The following is a 14,150-nucleotide window of genomic DNA, read 5'->3' on the forward strand; positions in this document are numbered from 1 at the left end:
ACTTTGCCATTTCAAGGTCTATTTTATACTAAGGAACACCTCAGAGCTTCTGAGTTGTGAAAGCTATGTGGGATGAGGTCACATCTGCCGCTCCATAAGAGGCTGCCTTTAATACGGATTGGTTCTCTGCAACCACGGAGAGAGCAGTATTGTTGAGCTGGGCTTAAACCTTTACAGAGTTGTTGGAATGGAAGAGTCCAGCTGCCCCGAGATATTCTTGGGTCCTTCTCGAGATGCTTCCCGGAAGGGCAAATCTCACCTCTTGTAACTCCACCGTATTTCTGGTTTTCATAAGATGTGGTTCTCTGACAACAGGACTTACTAATTTTGCAGTGACCTTAACTACAAAAATAGATTTCAATGTGCAACTGTGTGGAGGAAATGTTTTATTTCCTGCCTCAAAACGTTGTAAAAGGTTTGTGCGGAAAGAGCCATTAACCCCCCCTTGTTTTACTGCTGAAGCTATTCGGTGAGAGGTAACACGGACTGGGAGTTGTTCTCCAGGGTTTCAGGCTAACAACTTCCACATCACCTGATTCTTACTGGAGGTGCCCAGGATTGAACTAAGTAGAGGCAGGCTGTCTGGATACTAAGTAGATGCTCTACCCGAGACACGGGCCTTCCCCTAGATCCGCAGTGGCGAACCTATGGCACTCTAGATGTTCATGGACTACAATTCCCATCAGCCCCTGACAGCATGGCCAATTGATGGGAACTGATGGGAATTGTAGTCCATGAACATCTGGAGTGCCATAGGTTCGCCACCACTGCCCTAGATACTTCTAAAGGAGCAGCAGTGGCGTAGGAGGTTAAGAGCTCGTGTATCTAATCTGGAGGAACTGGGTTTGATTCCCAGCTCTGCCGCCTGAGCTGTGGAGGCTTATCTGAGGAATTCAGATCAGCCTGTGCACTCCCACACACGCCATCTGGGTGACCTTGGGCTAGTCACAGCTTCTCGGAGCTCTCTCAGCCCCACCCACCTCACAGGGTGTTTGTTGTGAGGGGGGAAGGGCAAGGAGATTGTCAGCCCCTTTGAGTCTCCTGCAGGAGAGAAAGGGGGGATATAAATCCAAACTCTTCTTCTTCTTCTATAAGGCTAGATTAAACAGACTAAAAATGCCTCGCCTCACTTTGCATGACTTCAAGCAAGCAGGCAGCAGAAGAGTCCAACCACAACAGTTTAAATATTAAATACTTTATTGTTTGCCAGCACACGTAACAGGCATTTCTCAGTGACAATTCCAGAAGGGAAAAAAGTACTGTGAGAAACAGTCTAACAGAACGGAAATACTAGTGGTAACAATCAGGCACATTATCAATTTAGGTAAGGGGGGGAAAACCCATATAAAAGCGCCAGAACGTTTTACTGACCATGATTTCTACAGATTCACAAACAAATGTTTTGCACCTGTTGACTGTTCTACGGTTTTCCTAACGTAGTCTGCAAGTGCACATAGTGTTATGTCGAATGATTCCATGCCAATGACGGTCTGCCTTGGCTCTACAAGGCATAGTGGTTCACTCAATACACTTAACGAAGGTACGCCCCCCCCCCCCCCAACCCCAGCTTTACACACCAGCCTTGGTTGGCCACTGCAGAGTGAACTTGATCATCATTTAGAAAGTTCCAGGAGAGGTAGAAGTGAGATTTTTGCAGCTTTCGGATCCACAGTTGTTTCCAGATACAAGGAGTAAGCACCTAAATTGACTAAGGATCAAGTCTCTTACGCAGCAAGGCGACCCCCCCGACACAAACACATTTCTGCTCAAGACACTACATAAAACTGACTGGTAAGAAAGAGTTTCCATTTTTTGTCTCTAGCAATGTAGAAGTTTACCATTCAACCAAATTGGCTAATGATGCACAGGACTCGTACTACAAAGGTTATATTAAAATAGACTGTTTAGCTGTCCCTTTATCGGTAATAAAAATAAGAAAGCAAGCTTTGTCTTCTCATACTTGCGCTGGAAACTGCCAAAAAGCTCCGTCTCGATGCTTCCTATGCAGACAGCTTCCAGTGGATTCGTGGCCCAGATCCGCCATCTTTCTTGGCAGTCTTGCACCTTTCGCCAGCAAGCAGAATCATTATTGAAGCTTACCTGGCAACGCAGCCAAGTTAGTCGTTTATTTGACTGATGCTCCTCTGGAACTCTTTGCCTGTCTGCAAGTTGGATAAGTCACCTAGAACACCTTTTTGCATCACAAAACTGTATTGCTAATAGTTAATAAACACGCACACGTTATTTCTTTTAAAATATACCAGAAAGACTCACAGCCTGTAAAACCCACGTGTCAAGATGCTATACAAGCCTGCTGCAAAAGCATTCACAAACACAACTATCTGTTTTCATAATTTTATAGAAAGGCCTATGAAAAACAATCAAGCGTGCTGGTAAGTAAAGCCCACAAAACCACACTGGCAACCATTTAAACAGCTGGGCTTCAGTCCAACCAAGTAAAGGTTAAAAACAAACCAAAGCCAAAACACTAAACTCGCAAAAAAAACCTTTTAAGCCTGATGGCTGAGGATTTATCGTAGCTTTACTCAGCATTCTGCTATCCCAACCAAACCCCCAGCAAGTTTCCTTCTGGAACTTCTTGGTGCCAGCCATTCAAGAAGAAGAAACAGTTTATAACCAAAGAAGCACATGGCACATGAAAATCAATAAAATAATTCAAAAAGCAAACTGGGTTTTCTAATCAAAGTATCAGCTTTGCCCACTCCTGTTTGTATTAGAAAATATTTATGAAGGCTACAACATGCCATAACTTAGTGAGGCCCCACAGTGCCAATTTGAGAAAAACCCCCCCCCCAAGATAAATCATACTAGACACAAGGAAGTCCTTATGCACCTGCCTACTGCTCAATTCTGCCCCTCGCCCGATAAGCTCTAGTGTTATAAATTATTAGCCTTTTTGGAGAATCAGAAGACACTATTCATCACATGTAGAAATATCATACAGAACCCAACCTTAAGGATAATCTACACCGCCTCGGAGCAAATCTTTTGCAAGCCAACACTTCCTACATAAACAAAATCCCTGGGAATCAAAGCAGAATTCAGCAAGCGCGGGACTGTATGGTCATCAGGCTCCGACGGAACTGCCTTCCGTCTCTGCTACTGAACTCCACTTTACCACAGTAGCTGCCACGCACAACTACAGAATAAACTATTGCAAGTTTAGAAACACACACAGAATATATCACCAATCCAGCAAAGCACTTGTGATTTTTTTTTAAAAAAAGCTAACTAACCACATCTGCTCTATGTAATTTAACATATCTGGAACTCAAGTGGACACCAGCCAAGTTCCAGGTAACACAAGATCTACCCATCAGATGCTGCATCACAGCACACAATATACAACAGGGGTGTCCAACTCTGGCGTTTCAGATGTTCATGGACTGCAATTCCCATCAGCCCCTGCAGGCAGGGGCTGATAGGAATTGTAGTCCATGAACATCTGAAGCGCCAGAGTTGGACTGATATACATTCTTTGTCCAAGGAGGGAAACTGACCATTGGCTTGAACCATGGAGACCCCACTCCTCGTTTTCCGCTTCCAGAACTCCGACTGGTCTCATTCCAAGGTCATTAAATCCCACCCTTAAGCAACACCCAGGTTATACAGAAGGCAAGCTGCAGTTTGAGGCCTCGAATGAAAAAGGGAAAAAAACACTTCAGAGCTTTTCGAGGACATGCAACTTTATCTGTTCAGACTGCAAAAGACTCAGCCCCGCAAAATGCTCGAGGAGCAAATAACACACAGGGTCAGACAACACCATAACCAATGGCCCAGTAGCTGCATCCAGCATCTAGAGAATCTGTTAAACACTAAGCCAGGGGTTTCACGTCCCAGCCAAATCTTAATGGCCAGGAATGTCATGTGTCAGCCAGCCAGAAGGCCATGGTCAAAATTATAGGCAAATAAAACAACATCCCACATACCCAGACATACTAGTAGAAAGCAGCTGGGTTTTTAAAACTCATTTGCTGATCATTAACTCTCACGAAACATGCATAAAATTCTCATCCTTCGGCGGGCATCTGACGACAGCTAGAAGATGCAGCAGGAATATATATTTAGATGAGAAATGACGCTTTAGCAGGCAATCGAAATCAAACGATAGGGAGACATCCCGTCTACTCTAAAGCTAGGGAGCCCAGTGCGGAAAATTGGTTATGAAACATTCATATAATAAACAATTAGCTATCAAAAGCAGCTTATTATTGTCCCTTTAAATATATTGCTCAGTTACGACAAAAATAAAGCGCACACAGATATACTTAGCTTTTAAGACTCTTCAAGGCACGTTACCTAGACCAACCAATTACCACCACATTTATAACAGTTTTCTCATAAAGTCATAACTGTGCGCCTAAAGCGTTTGCTACTATCACACAGTTCTGGAGAAGTACAATAGTATTGTAAACAAGAAAGGAGACAAGTAAAATTACCATTTCTAACATAGTAAAGTTACAAGAGTTAAATTCAATCGATTCCTCATACCGTAAACTAATTTTAACTCACAAAAGCACACCTGACCATATTACATGAAGTGCAGAAGAAACACACATGGCAGAATTCCTTAAGAATTGATCTCTACTAAATCTCAGGCTGTAAATAATCTATATTTCCCAGTAAGAATATGGAACCTTTGGAACCTTTGCCTTTCAGAGATTTCTTTTTAAACTAATCACAGAATCAGGGAGAAGGCGAGGTATCTGCGTTTCCTGCTACACAGACCACATTTCTTGTCCTGTTCACGCTAATTTTAATCTAAACCCTTTCTTCACCAGCTCAATGGTAAATGCTGTTGGGAACAAGCCACAGGGAACCCAATTCGTTATGTTTCTGGAATAGTATCCAATTTAGCTTCAGCTTAAAGCTCTTTGAAGGCTTTTTAGTGTTTCTTCCCTTGGCACCCAGGTTAAAAACTTTTTTCCAGTTTTTCATTTAACATACCAATGAACACATTACTTGATTATTGCTGAGGTACCCTCTAGTTTTGTAAGACTATTATTAATGCTTGTAAGCGATTAAGTACCCAAAGAGCAAATTCCGTAATCCAGAGATCCCTTGCACGTACAGGAGTTCCAACACATGCAACCCCCTCCTCTCTGCTGCGGCAGAAGAGCGGCTATGTGTGTGCATGTGCCCACTTTTGTTTGCATGGAACTGCCCCCAACTTTGTTGCGAAGGGGGAAAACACTTAACACAGCAACCAAAATCAAGAGAACGCCTGAGAAACTCTGGTTCTCCGTTTGTACATTCACCATGACATGTTCATATTTCTGATTGTCTGACCCACCCCATGAAGCCAAACAGCAATTCAACGCATAGAATTTCCTTATGCAAAAAAAAAAAAATATCCGCCTACTTTGGTAACTTAGTACAGAGTTAGTCTTACGTAACTGTTCTACAAACACCATAAACAACCACGGGTATATTTCATAGATTAAAAACACACAGACTTCCTGAGTGAACGTTAGGTCTGCCACGTGATCAAAGTGTACATTAAACATTAAATTAAAATATATTAGCCATTAAAATAAATACGCAAATAATTAATAATCTTTTTTTCCCCATTAAGTGCACACCGAGTTAGTTTTAAGTCACTATGGCGTCATTACTAATCTTAAGGGACAACCTAATCTCTCTGGCTACTGCTTTTCATAATGCAACATTCACTGCAGTGTATTTGCGCGCCTCTCGCCCACCCAGCCTGTTGATTTTAGCCAGAAGCTGACCGATTTGGGAAACCGAAGTTTGCTGGGCATAAAGTTCTGATTGGCAACGCAGCTTCACAAAAGTAACGCATTCAATGTCCGCTGCTGAAGGCTTCATCGTCAAGAAGTTCAGTTCTGGACAATACTGTAACAGAAACGGCATTATCGGTTGCTGATTCAAGACACTCAAACCAGTATTTAGCAATCCCCTTTGGCATTCCAAATATCTGAATTTACAAACCCAACAACAAACAAACCAACACGACAAAAGACATGTTCGATTAGTAAAATACCAGAATTCACTTAGCCCCCCGCTGGTTTCCCAGACAGAAGAACAAGTCCCAGTTTTGGCCTGGAAGTCGGGAAAATTATCTACTCTAGCTTTGTCTTTGCTTATCGGTTGATTCTTTCTATTTAACATGACAACGTAACACCATCAACAGTAAGAATATTGCAACGCTATTAACACAGATGCATATATCTAGACTTGAGCCACGACAGCGGAAACACACGCCACGTATCAGTGGAGTAGCACCGACCGCCTGGCACATTTTCCACGTGACTACAAGGTTTGTTTTTTGACCCGCTCATCGGATGACACGTCGAGGTTCCTCGTGGTTCTCCTGTTTGTTTTCCTTGTCTTCCTGCTCCATGCCGGGCTTCCCTTGCAAGCGGCTGCTCACGGGGCAAAGCTCTCGCAGCGCCCTTTCCACTTCTTCCTCTTTCGCTGAAACGCCGGGCGAAGTTTTGGGGAGAGTCATTTGAAGAGCACACCACAAAGCTGTGCGCATTTTTCGTGTGGAGACAGCCAAATCTTTAATGGCAGCTGCTAGAGCAAGAACATCTGCAAGACAAGCGAGATATAGTCACTGACAACTTGACCAGGGAATGCTTTTTTGCAATAACAACAGAAGGTTTCGTGGGTTTTTGAGTATCCCAAGAAGCATACAGGAGGTTCTTTTTCAACAGGCAAGAGCACAGTATTGTCATCTTAGAACTTTTCGGCAGCACCCCTCCACAAGTGGAAGTCACTAAGTCGCTGTCTTAATTGTCTGTCGTGAGCATCTCCCTGCTAGTCACGAAATTCTACTTGGGAACAATCGTAAACAGAACCTACGTACAGAAAACACAGGACGCTCAAACGGCATGCGCGGAGCTGTAAGCTTTCTTGTGTCTCTGCTGCATAACCAACTGAATGCTCGCATGATCGACTTCCTCTTTACCACTGACTGGCCGGCCCTCTTGCTCCCCCACACAAACTGGGGAATGAAGCACTCCGGCTGGTAGTCTGAGATGGGTGGAGGCTTTGGCCCTTTCAACCTCAGGAATTCAATTGCCATGTTTCTTCTTTGCCAGATTGTTGGGTTTTTTCCAATGGAAAATGTCAGCAGTTGGAGCACTTCCCTGTCAAGGGGTGCCACAAAAGCACAGGGGCCAAAGACGAGCATAAGTGCAAAATACTGCTCCCCACAAAATGGGTGCCCACGTCTGGTTTGATCCTGCCATGCCTCTGCTGCCTGAGACATGGGTTTCTTTCTCCCCTCTTTCCCGCCTTCTTTTCATTACTGTGCTTGGGTGCTTCAAAGCACCTTTCCTTCTTAGAATCATAGAGCTGGAAGAGACCACAAGGGCCATCTAGTTCAGGGGTCTGCAACCTGCGCCTCTCCAGACATTCATGGACTACAAATCCCATCAGCCCCTGCCAGCACGGCCAATTGGCCATGCTGGCAGGGGCTGATGGGAATTGTAGTCCATGAACATCTGGAGAGCCAATTGGCCATGCTGGCAGGGGGTGATGGGAATTGTAGTCCATGAAAATCTGGAGAGCCAATTGGCCATGCTGGCAGGGGGTGATGGGAATTGTAGTCCATGAACATTTGGAGAGCCAATTGGCCATGCTGGCAGGGGGTGATGGGAATTGTAGTCCATGAACATCTGGAGAGCCAATTGGCCATGCTGGCAGGGGGTGATGGGATTTGTAGTCCATGAACATCTGGAGAGCCAATTGCCATGCTGGCAGGGGCTGATGGGATTTGTAGTCCATGAATGTCTGGAGAGCCGCAGGTTGCAGACCCCTGAGTACATCTTGCCGAACTTGTTGGTTCAGACCCAGACTAACCGAGTCTTGCAACTTTTCCCAACTGCGGACTATTGCAGAGAGTGAACAGTGTGTAGTGTAGGGATGTCCAACTCTGGTGCTTCAGATGCTCATGGACTACAACTCCCATCAGCCCCCGCTGAACATCCATGAACATCTAAAGCGCCAGAGTTGGACACCTCTGGAGTAGTGGTTAAGAGCAGCGGACTCCAATCTACCAACGCATCTCTTTTTTGCTTTACTAAACAATGCTACAATGGCGCATGCTTCTTTTCTGTGTTTGCTTCTGGATCTACATGATCTCCTTAATGCATAATGCGTGATTTCCATGTGCTGAACTGAAATCGCTCTGCACAGAACCACAGCGTCAGTGAATTCTTTTAATAATTCGTTTTATTTCATTCACTTGTCCCCAATGAGGATCCAAGCGGCTTATTACAGCATCCTCTTCTCCATTTTATACTCACAACAACCATGTGAGGTAGGCTGAGAGAATGTGACTGGACCAAAAGTTACCCAGCCAGCTTCCGTGACACGAGTGGAGATTTGAACCCACGTCTCTCAGATACTAGTCCGACCTGTTAACCATTACACTGTGTTGGCTTGCTAAAAAAACCCTGAAAAATACCCCTAATTAATTAGGGACATTAAAAGCTGTTGTTAACGTGTTAAAAAAACTATGGACAACTGTGATTCTGGAAAAGCATTCTCTCATATGCAGGGGAAAAGGGGACTGTCTCTCTCATTATGATACCCTAGCATAGGTGTCAAACTCGCAGCCCTCCAGATGTTATGGACTACAGTTCCCCTCATCCCCTGCCAGCATCATGCTGGCAGGGGATGATGGGAACTGTAGTCCATAACATCTGGAGGGCCGCGAGTTTGACACGTGTGCGGCCTAATGCATCATGTGTAGCCATTTTGTGTGGTCCCTTTGAAGACCTTCGCTTGCCGAACTCAATCCAACGAGGAGAGAGAGAGCGCCCGCAAAGTGCTGCAAAGACCAGAAAGCACTGACCCTTTTCATTATTGCAGCGAGACGCTCCTGGCCTCTGGGGGTTGACAGCATTGACGATCTCGTCCTTGCGCCTGGCTTGCGTGGCCTGGATGGCTTCCAAATGATATGCTAAAGTGACGGCTATGTTGGGGTGGACAGGAACACCGCAAAGCCTTCCCATTCTGCCTATTAAAGTGTGCACCTAAAAAAAAAGGGAGAGAAGATTTAATTTTTGTGCGTACGCCCACTCACTCGTGTGATTCCCACTTCACATTTGCTATGCAACAGATGGTTGAGGCAGCTACGGTGATACGTCACTAGGCCTTCTTCACCCTCTCCCCCCCCACCCCCCCATTTCCTTCCCCTTTTTTGTTCTGCTTCCCGATCCCCTTGCTGGGGTGCCGCTCCAATCAGATAATGACATTATATTAGAAGGCACAACTGAACTGTGGGCCTGCAGTTCTGTTATATTTCAAACTGGAATCTTTTTGAAAGCGTAATTTTGAAGTATTTATAATGTTTTATGTACTGTGTTTATTAGATGGTGGAAACCATCCTGAACTCCAGGAAAGGGCAGTGAATAAATCCAATAAGTAATTATAATTATAAGCTGTTGCCGTTTGTACAATAAGCTACAGTTCCTGACTGTGGCAGAACAATTACTACAGCCAAGTACTGAACACCCAGGCCAAGTTCGCATGACGCTAAATCCAAGCCTTACCGAGCAGAAAAGGTTCTGGAAGAAAAGCTGCTACCCTGTTTCCCCGAATATAAGACATCCCCGGAAAATAAGACATAGTAGAGGTTTTGCTGAAGTGCGAAATATAAGGCATCCCCCGAAAGTAAGACATTGCAAAGTTTTTGTTTGGAAGCATGCCCGACAAACAGAACACAGAAAAATAAGGCATCCCCTGAAAATAAGACATAGCGCATCTTTGGGAGCAAAAATTAATATAAGACACTGTCTTATATTCGGGGAAACAAGGTATATGTGATTCAGCTGCCAAGAGAACAGAAGTCCCCCCCCCTCCCTTGCATGGGACACATCAAACTATGCTATGGAGCAGCGATTCCCAACCAGGGTTCCGTGGTACCCTGGGGTGCCGTGAGCATGTCCCAGGGGTTCCGCAGCAATGCTACCGGCCCCCTCACTTTTGTGGTGTCTCCCGCCGGCACCAGCAAGGATATGGAGCTGGCCCAGGGGGCAGGGCCTGCCACAAGGTCAGCAGTCACTCCCCCCCCCCCCACAGCTTCCCTTTGGCCTGGGAGGGAAAAGTGGGGGGTGGCAAGCAGGGGAACTGGGAAGGGAAGGTGGGGGGAGGATGGCAGGGGTACCGTGAGATATGAAGAGTGAGTTCAAGGGTACCGTGACATCGAAAAGATTGGAAAACACTGCTAAGGGGGCCAAGCAGTGAAGAACAGATGCACCTTCTTCCAGGACACAAAGGGAAGAGGAAGAAAGTACAATGAGGAAGTCAAAGAAAGTCTGCACATACAAAGAAAGAGAAGATGTGCCACGGGCACAAAGACGCCAACTAAGGTCCATGGGGAAATACAGTCCAGGTGTCAATAGATGAGCAGAGGCAGTTTGCCATTGCCTGCCTCTGCATAGCAACCCTGGACTTCCTTGGTGGTCTCCTATCCAAGAACCAACTAGGGCTAACCCTGCTTTGCTTCTGAGACAGGATTAAAGTGGGCTAGCCTGAACCATCCAGATCAAGGCAGGAGACAAACGAAGGTGGTTTGCCATCCCCTGCCTCTGCATAGCAACCCTGGACTTCCTTGGTGGCCTCCCAATCCAAGAACCAGCCAGGGACACTCTTGCTTAGCTGCAGTAGCTCAGAAGGGTAGAAGAGATCAAGACTGCCCGTGGCAAATCACTTTGCTCCAAGAACTCTGCTTACATTTCCTATGGAAAACCGAGACAAGCTCCGACCTCGAACATGCCAGAATAAAACTCTACACTAACAGCAGCGTGCGGGTCAAAATAAATCAGGATGGCGGTCGCTCCTACCCATTTCAATTTTGGCTCCTTCCTCCCACTGAGTTATAGCAAAGTTATAAGCTTTTTCAACAGTCAACCGTATTTCGGACACCCAGAAGGCACTGAAACACCCCCTCACCACTGAGCGGCATGCGTGGAGCTGTAGAAATGTTGACAGAGAGAAATTTTTCTCCCTTTCTCACAATACTAGATTCAGGGGGCATACATTGAAAATTCCCCCCCACCCCCCCCCCCCCCCCCCCCCCCCCCCCCCCCCCCCCCCCCCCCCCCCCCCCCCCCCCTCCCCCCCCCTCCCCCCCCGCTCCCCCCTCCCCCCCCACTCTCTCCCCCCCCCCCCCCACCAACCGCCCGCCCCCCCCCCACCCCCCCCCCCCCCCACCCCCCCCCCCCCCCACCCCCCCCCCCCCCCACCCCCCCCCCCCCCCACCCCCCCCCCCCCCCACCCCCCCCCCCCCCCACCCCCCCCCCCCCCCACCCCCCCCCCCCCCCACCCCCCCCCCCCCCCACCCCCCCCCCCCCCCACCCCCCCCCCCCCCCACCCCCCCCCCCCCCCACCCCCCCCCCCCCCCACCCCCCCCCCCCCCCACCCCCCCCCCCCCCCACCCCCCCCCCCCCCCACCCCCCCCCCCCCCCACCCCCCCCCCCCCCCACCCCCCCCCCCCCCCACCCCCCCCCCCCCCCACCCCCCCCCCCCCCCACCCCCCCCCCCCCCCACCCCCCCCCCCCCCCACCCCCCCCCCCCCCCACCCCCCCCCCCCCCCACCCCCCCCCCCCCCCACCCCCCCCCCCCCCCACCCCCCCCCCCCCCCACCCCCCCCCCCCCCCACCCCCCCCCCCCCCCACCCCCCCCCCCCCCCACCCCCCCCCCCCCCCACCCCCCCCCCCCCCCACCCCCCCCCCCCCCCACCCCCCCCCCCCCCCACCCCCCCCCCCCCCCACCCCCCCCCCCCCCCACCCCCCCCCCCCCCCACCCCCCCCCCCCCCCACCCCCCCCCCCCCCCACCCCCCCCCCCCCCCACCCCCCCCCCCCCCCACCCCCCCCCCCCCCCACCCCCCCCCCCCCCCACCCCCCCCCCCCCCCACCCCCCCCCCCCCCCACCCCCCCCCCCCCCCACCCCCCCCCCCCCCCACCCCCCCCCCCCCCCACCCCCCCCCCCCCCCACCCCCCCCCCCCCCCACCCCCCCCCCCCCCCACCCCCCCCCCCCCCCACCCCCCCCCCCCCCCACCCCCCCCCCCCCCCACCCCCCCCCCCCCCCACCCCCCCCCCCCCCCACCCCCCCCCCCCCCCACCCCCCCCCCCCCCCACCCCCCCCCCCCCCCACCCCCCCCCCCCCCCACCCCCCCCCCCCCCCACCCCCCCCCCCCCCCACCCCCCCCCCCCCCCACCCCCCCCCCCCCCCACCCCCCCCCCCCCCCACCCCCCCCCCCCCCCACCCCCCCCCCCCCCCACCCCCCCCCCCCCCCACCCCCCCCCCCCCCCACCCCCCCCCCCCCCCACCCCCCCCCCCCCCCACCCCCCCCCCCCCCCACCCCCCCCCCCCCCCACCCCCCCCCCCCCCCACCCCCCCCCCCCCCCACCCCCCCCCCCCCCCACCCCCCCCCCCCCCCACCCCCCCCCCCCCCCACCCCCCCCCCCCCCCACCCCCCCCCCCCCCCACCCCCCCCCCCCCCCACCCCCCCCCCCCCCCACCCCCCCCCCCCCCCACCCCCCCCCCCCCCCACCCCCCCCCCCCCCCACCCCCCCCCCCCCCCACCCCCCCCCCCCCCCACCCCCCCCCCCCCCCACCCCCCCCCCCCCCCACCCCCCCCCCCCCCCACCCCCCCCCCCCCCCACCCCCCCCCCCCCCCACCCCCCCCCCCCCCCACCCCCCCCCCCCCCCACCCCCCCCCCCCCCCACCCCCCCCCCCCCCCACCCCCCCCCCCCCCCACCCCCCCCCCCCCCCACCCCCCCCCCCCCCCACCCCCCCCCCCCCCCACCCCCCCCCCCCCCCACCCCCCCCCCCCCCCACCCCCCCCCCCCCCCACCCCCCCCCCCCCCCACCCCCCCCCCCCCCCACCCCCCCCCCCCCCCACCCCCCCCCCCCCCCACCCCCCCCCCCCCCCACCCCCCCCCCCCCCCACCCCCCCCCCCCCCCACCCCCCCCCCCCCCCACCCCCCCCCCCCCCCACCCCCCCCCCCCCCCACCCCCCCCCCCCCCCACCCCCCCCCCCCCCCACCCCCCCCCCCCCCCACCCCCCCCCCCCCCCACCCCCCCCCCCCCCCACCCCCCCCCCCCCCCACCCCCCCCCCCCCCCACCCCCCCCCCCCCCCACCCCCCCCCCCCCCCACCCCCCCCCCCCCCCACCCCCCCCCCCCCCCACCCCCCCCCCCCCCCACCCCCCCCCCCCCCCACCCCCCCCCCCCCCCACCCCCCCCCCCCCCCACCCCCCCCCCCCCCCACCCCCCCCCCCCCCCACCCCCCCCCCCCCCCACCCCCCCCCCCCCCCACCCCCCCCCCCCCCCACCCCCCCCCCCCCCCACCCCCCCCCCCCCCCACCCCCCCCCCCCCCCACCCCCCCCCCCCCCCACCCCCCCCCCCCCCCACCCCCCCCCCCCCCCACCCCCCCCCCCCCCCACCCCCCCCCCCCCCCACCCCCCCCCCCCCCCACCCCCCCCCCCCCCCACCCCCCCCCCCCCCCACCCCCCCCCCCCCCCACCCCCCCCCCCCCCCACCCCCCCCCCCCCCCACCCCCCCCCCCCCCCACCCCCCCCCCCCCCCACCCCCCCCCCCCCCCACCCCCCCCCCCCCCCACCCCCCCCCCCCCCCACCCCCCCCCCCCCCCACCCCCCCCCCCCCCCACCCCCCCCCCCCCCCACCCCCCCCCCCCCCCACCCCCCCCCCCCCCCACCCCCCCCCCCCCCCACCCCCCCCCCCCCCCACCCCCCCCCCCCCCCACCCCCCCCCCCCCCCACCCCCCCCCCCCCCCACCCCCCCCCCCCCCCACCCCCCCCCCCCCCCACCCCCCCCCCCCCCCACCCCCCCCCCCCCCCACCCCCCCCCCCCCCCACCCCCCCCCCCCCCCACCCCCCCCCCCCCCCACCCCCCCCCCCCCCCACCCCCCCCCCCCCCCACCCCCCCCCCCCCCCACCCCCCCCCCCCCCCACCCCCCCCCCCCCCCACCCCCCCCCCCCCCCACCCCCCCCCCCCCCCACCCCCCCCCCCCCCCACCCCCCCCCCCCCCCATTATTATTATTATTATTATTATTATTATTATTATTATTATTATTATTTTGATACAAAAACAGTTGTACACAGCAAACAAGATCAATATGCTG

The 14,150-nt window shown here is 55.5% G+C and overlaps 1 protein-coding gene across 1 annotated transcript; it reads right to left on the reverse strand.

Annotated features, from left to right (window-relative positions):
* Positions 1-1,179: 1,179 nt before the first annotated feature.
* LOC125441140 (meiosis-specific coiled-coil domain-containing protein MEIOC-like) lies at positions 1,180-9,024 on the reverse strand. Its single transcript, XM_048511491.1, has 2 exons — positions 8,849-9,024; positions 1,180-6,576 (listed from the first exon to the last, which is right to left on the reverse strand). Exons 1-2 carry the CDS (start codon positions 9,006-9,008, stop codon positions 6,320-6,322), a joined length of 417 nt encoding a protein of 138 aa, XP_048367448.1. The 5' UTR covers positions 9,009-9,024; the 3' UTR covers positions 1,180-6,319.
* Between the last annotated feature and the right edge of the window lie 5,126 nt (positions 9,025-14,150).

The sequence above is a fragment of the Sphaerodactylus townsendi genome, linkage group LG11 (genome assembly GCF_021028975.2).
Source record: "Sphaerodactylus townsendi isolate TG3544 linkage group LG11, MPM_Stown_v2.3, whole genome shotgun sequence".
In the NCBI taxonomy this organism is placed as follows: domain Eukaryota; kingdom Metazoa; phylum Chordata; class Lepidosauria; order Squamata; family Sphaerodactylidae; genus Sphaerodactylus; species Sphaerodactylus townsendi.

What these genes read in the sequence shown, in the direction of transcription:
- LOC125441140 (XM_048511491.1), bottom strand. Translation starts at nt 9,008, where the DNA reads ATGGGAAGGCTTTGCGGTGTTCCTGTCCACCCCAACATAGCCGTCACT. An exon ending in TCGCTGCAATAATGAAAAGG is followed by an intron (nt 6,577 to 8,848) that starts GTCAGTGCTTTC and finishes CTTGTCTTGCAG; the next exon opens with ATGTTCTTGCTCTAGCAGCT.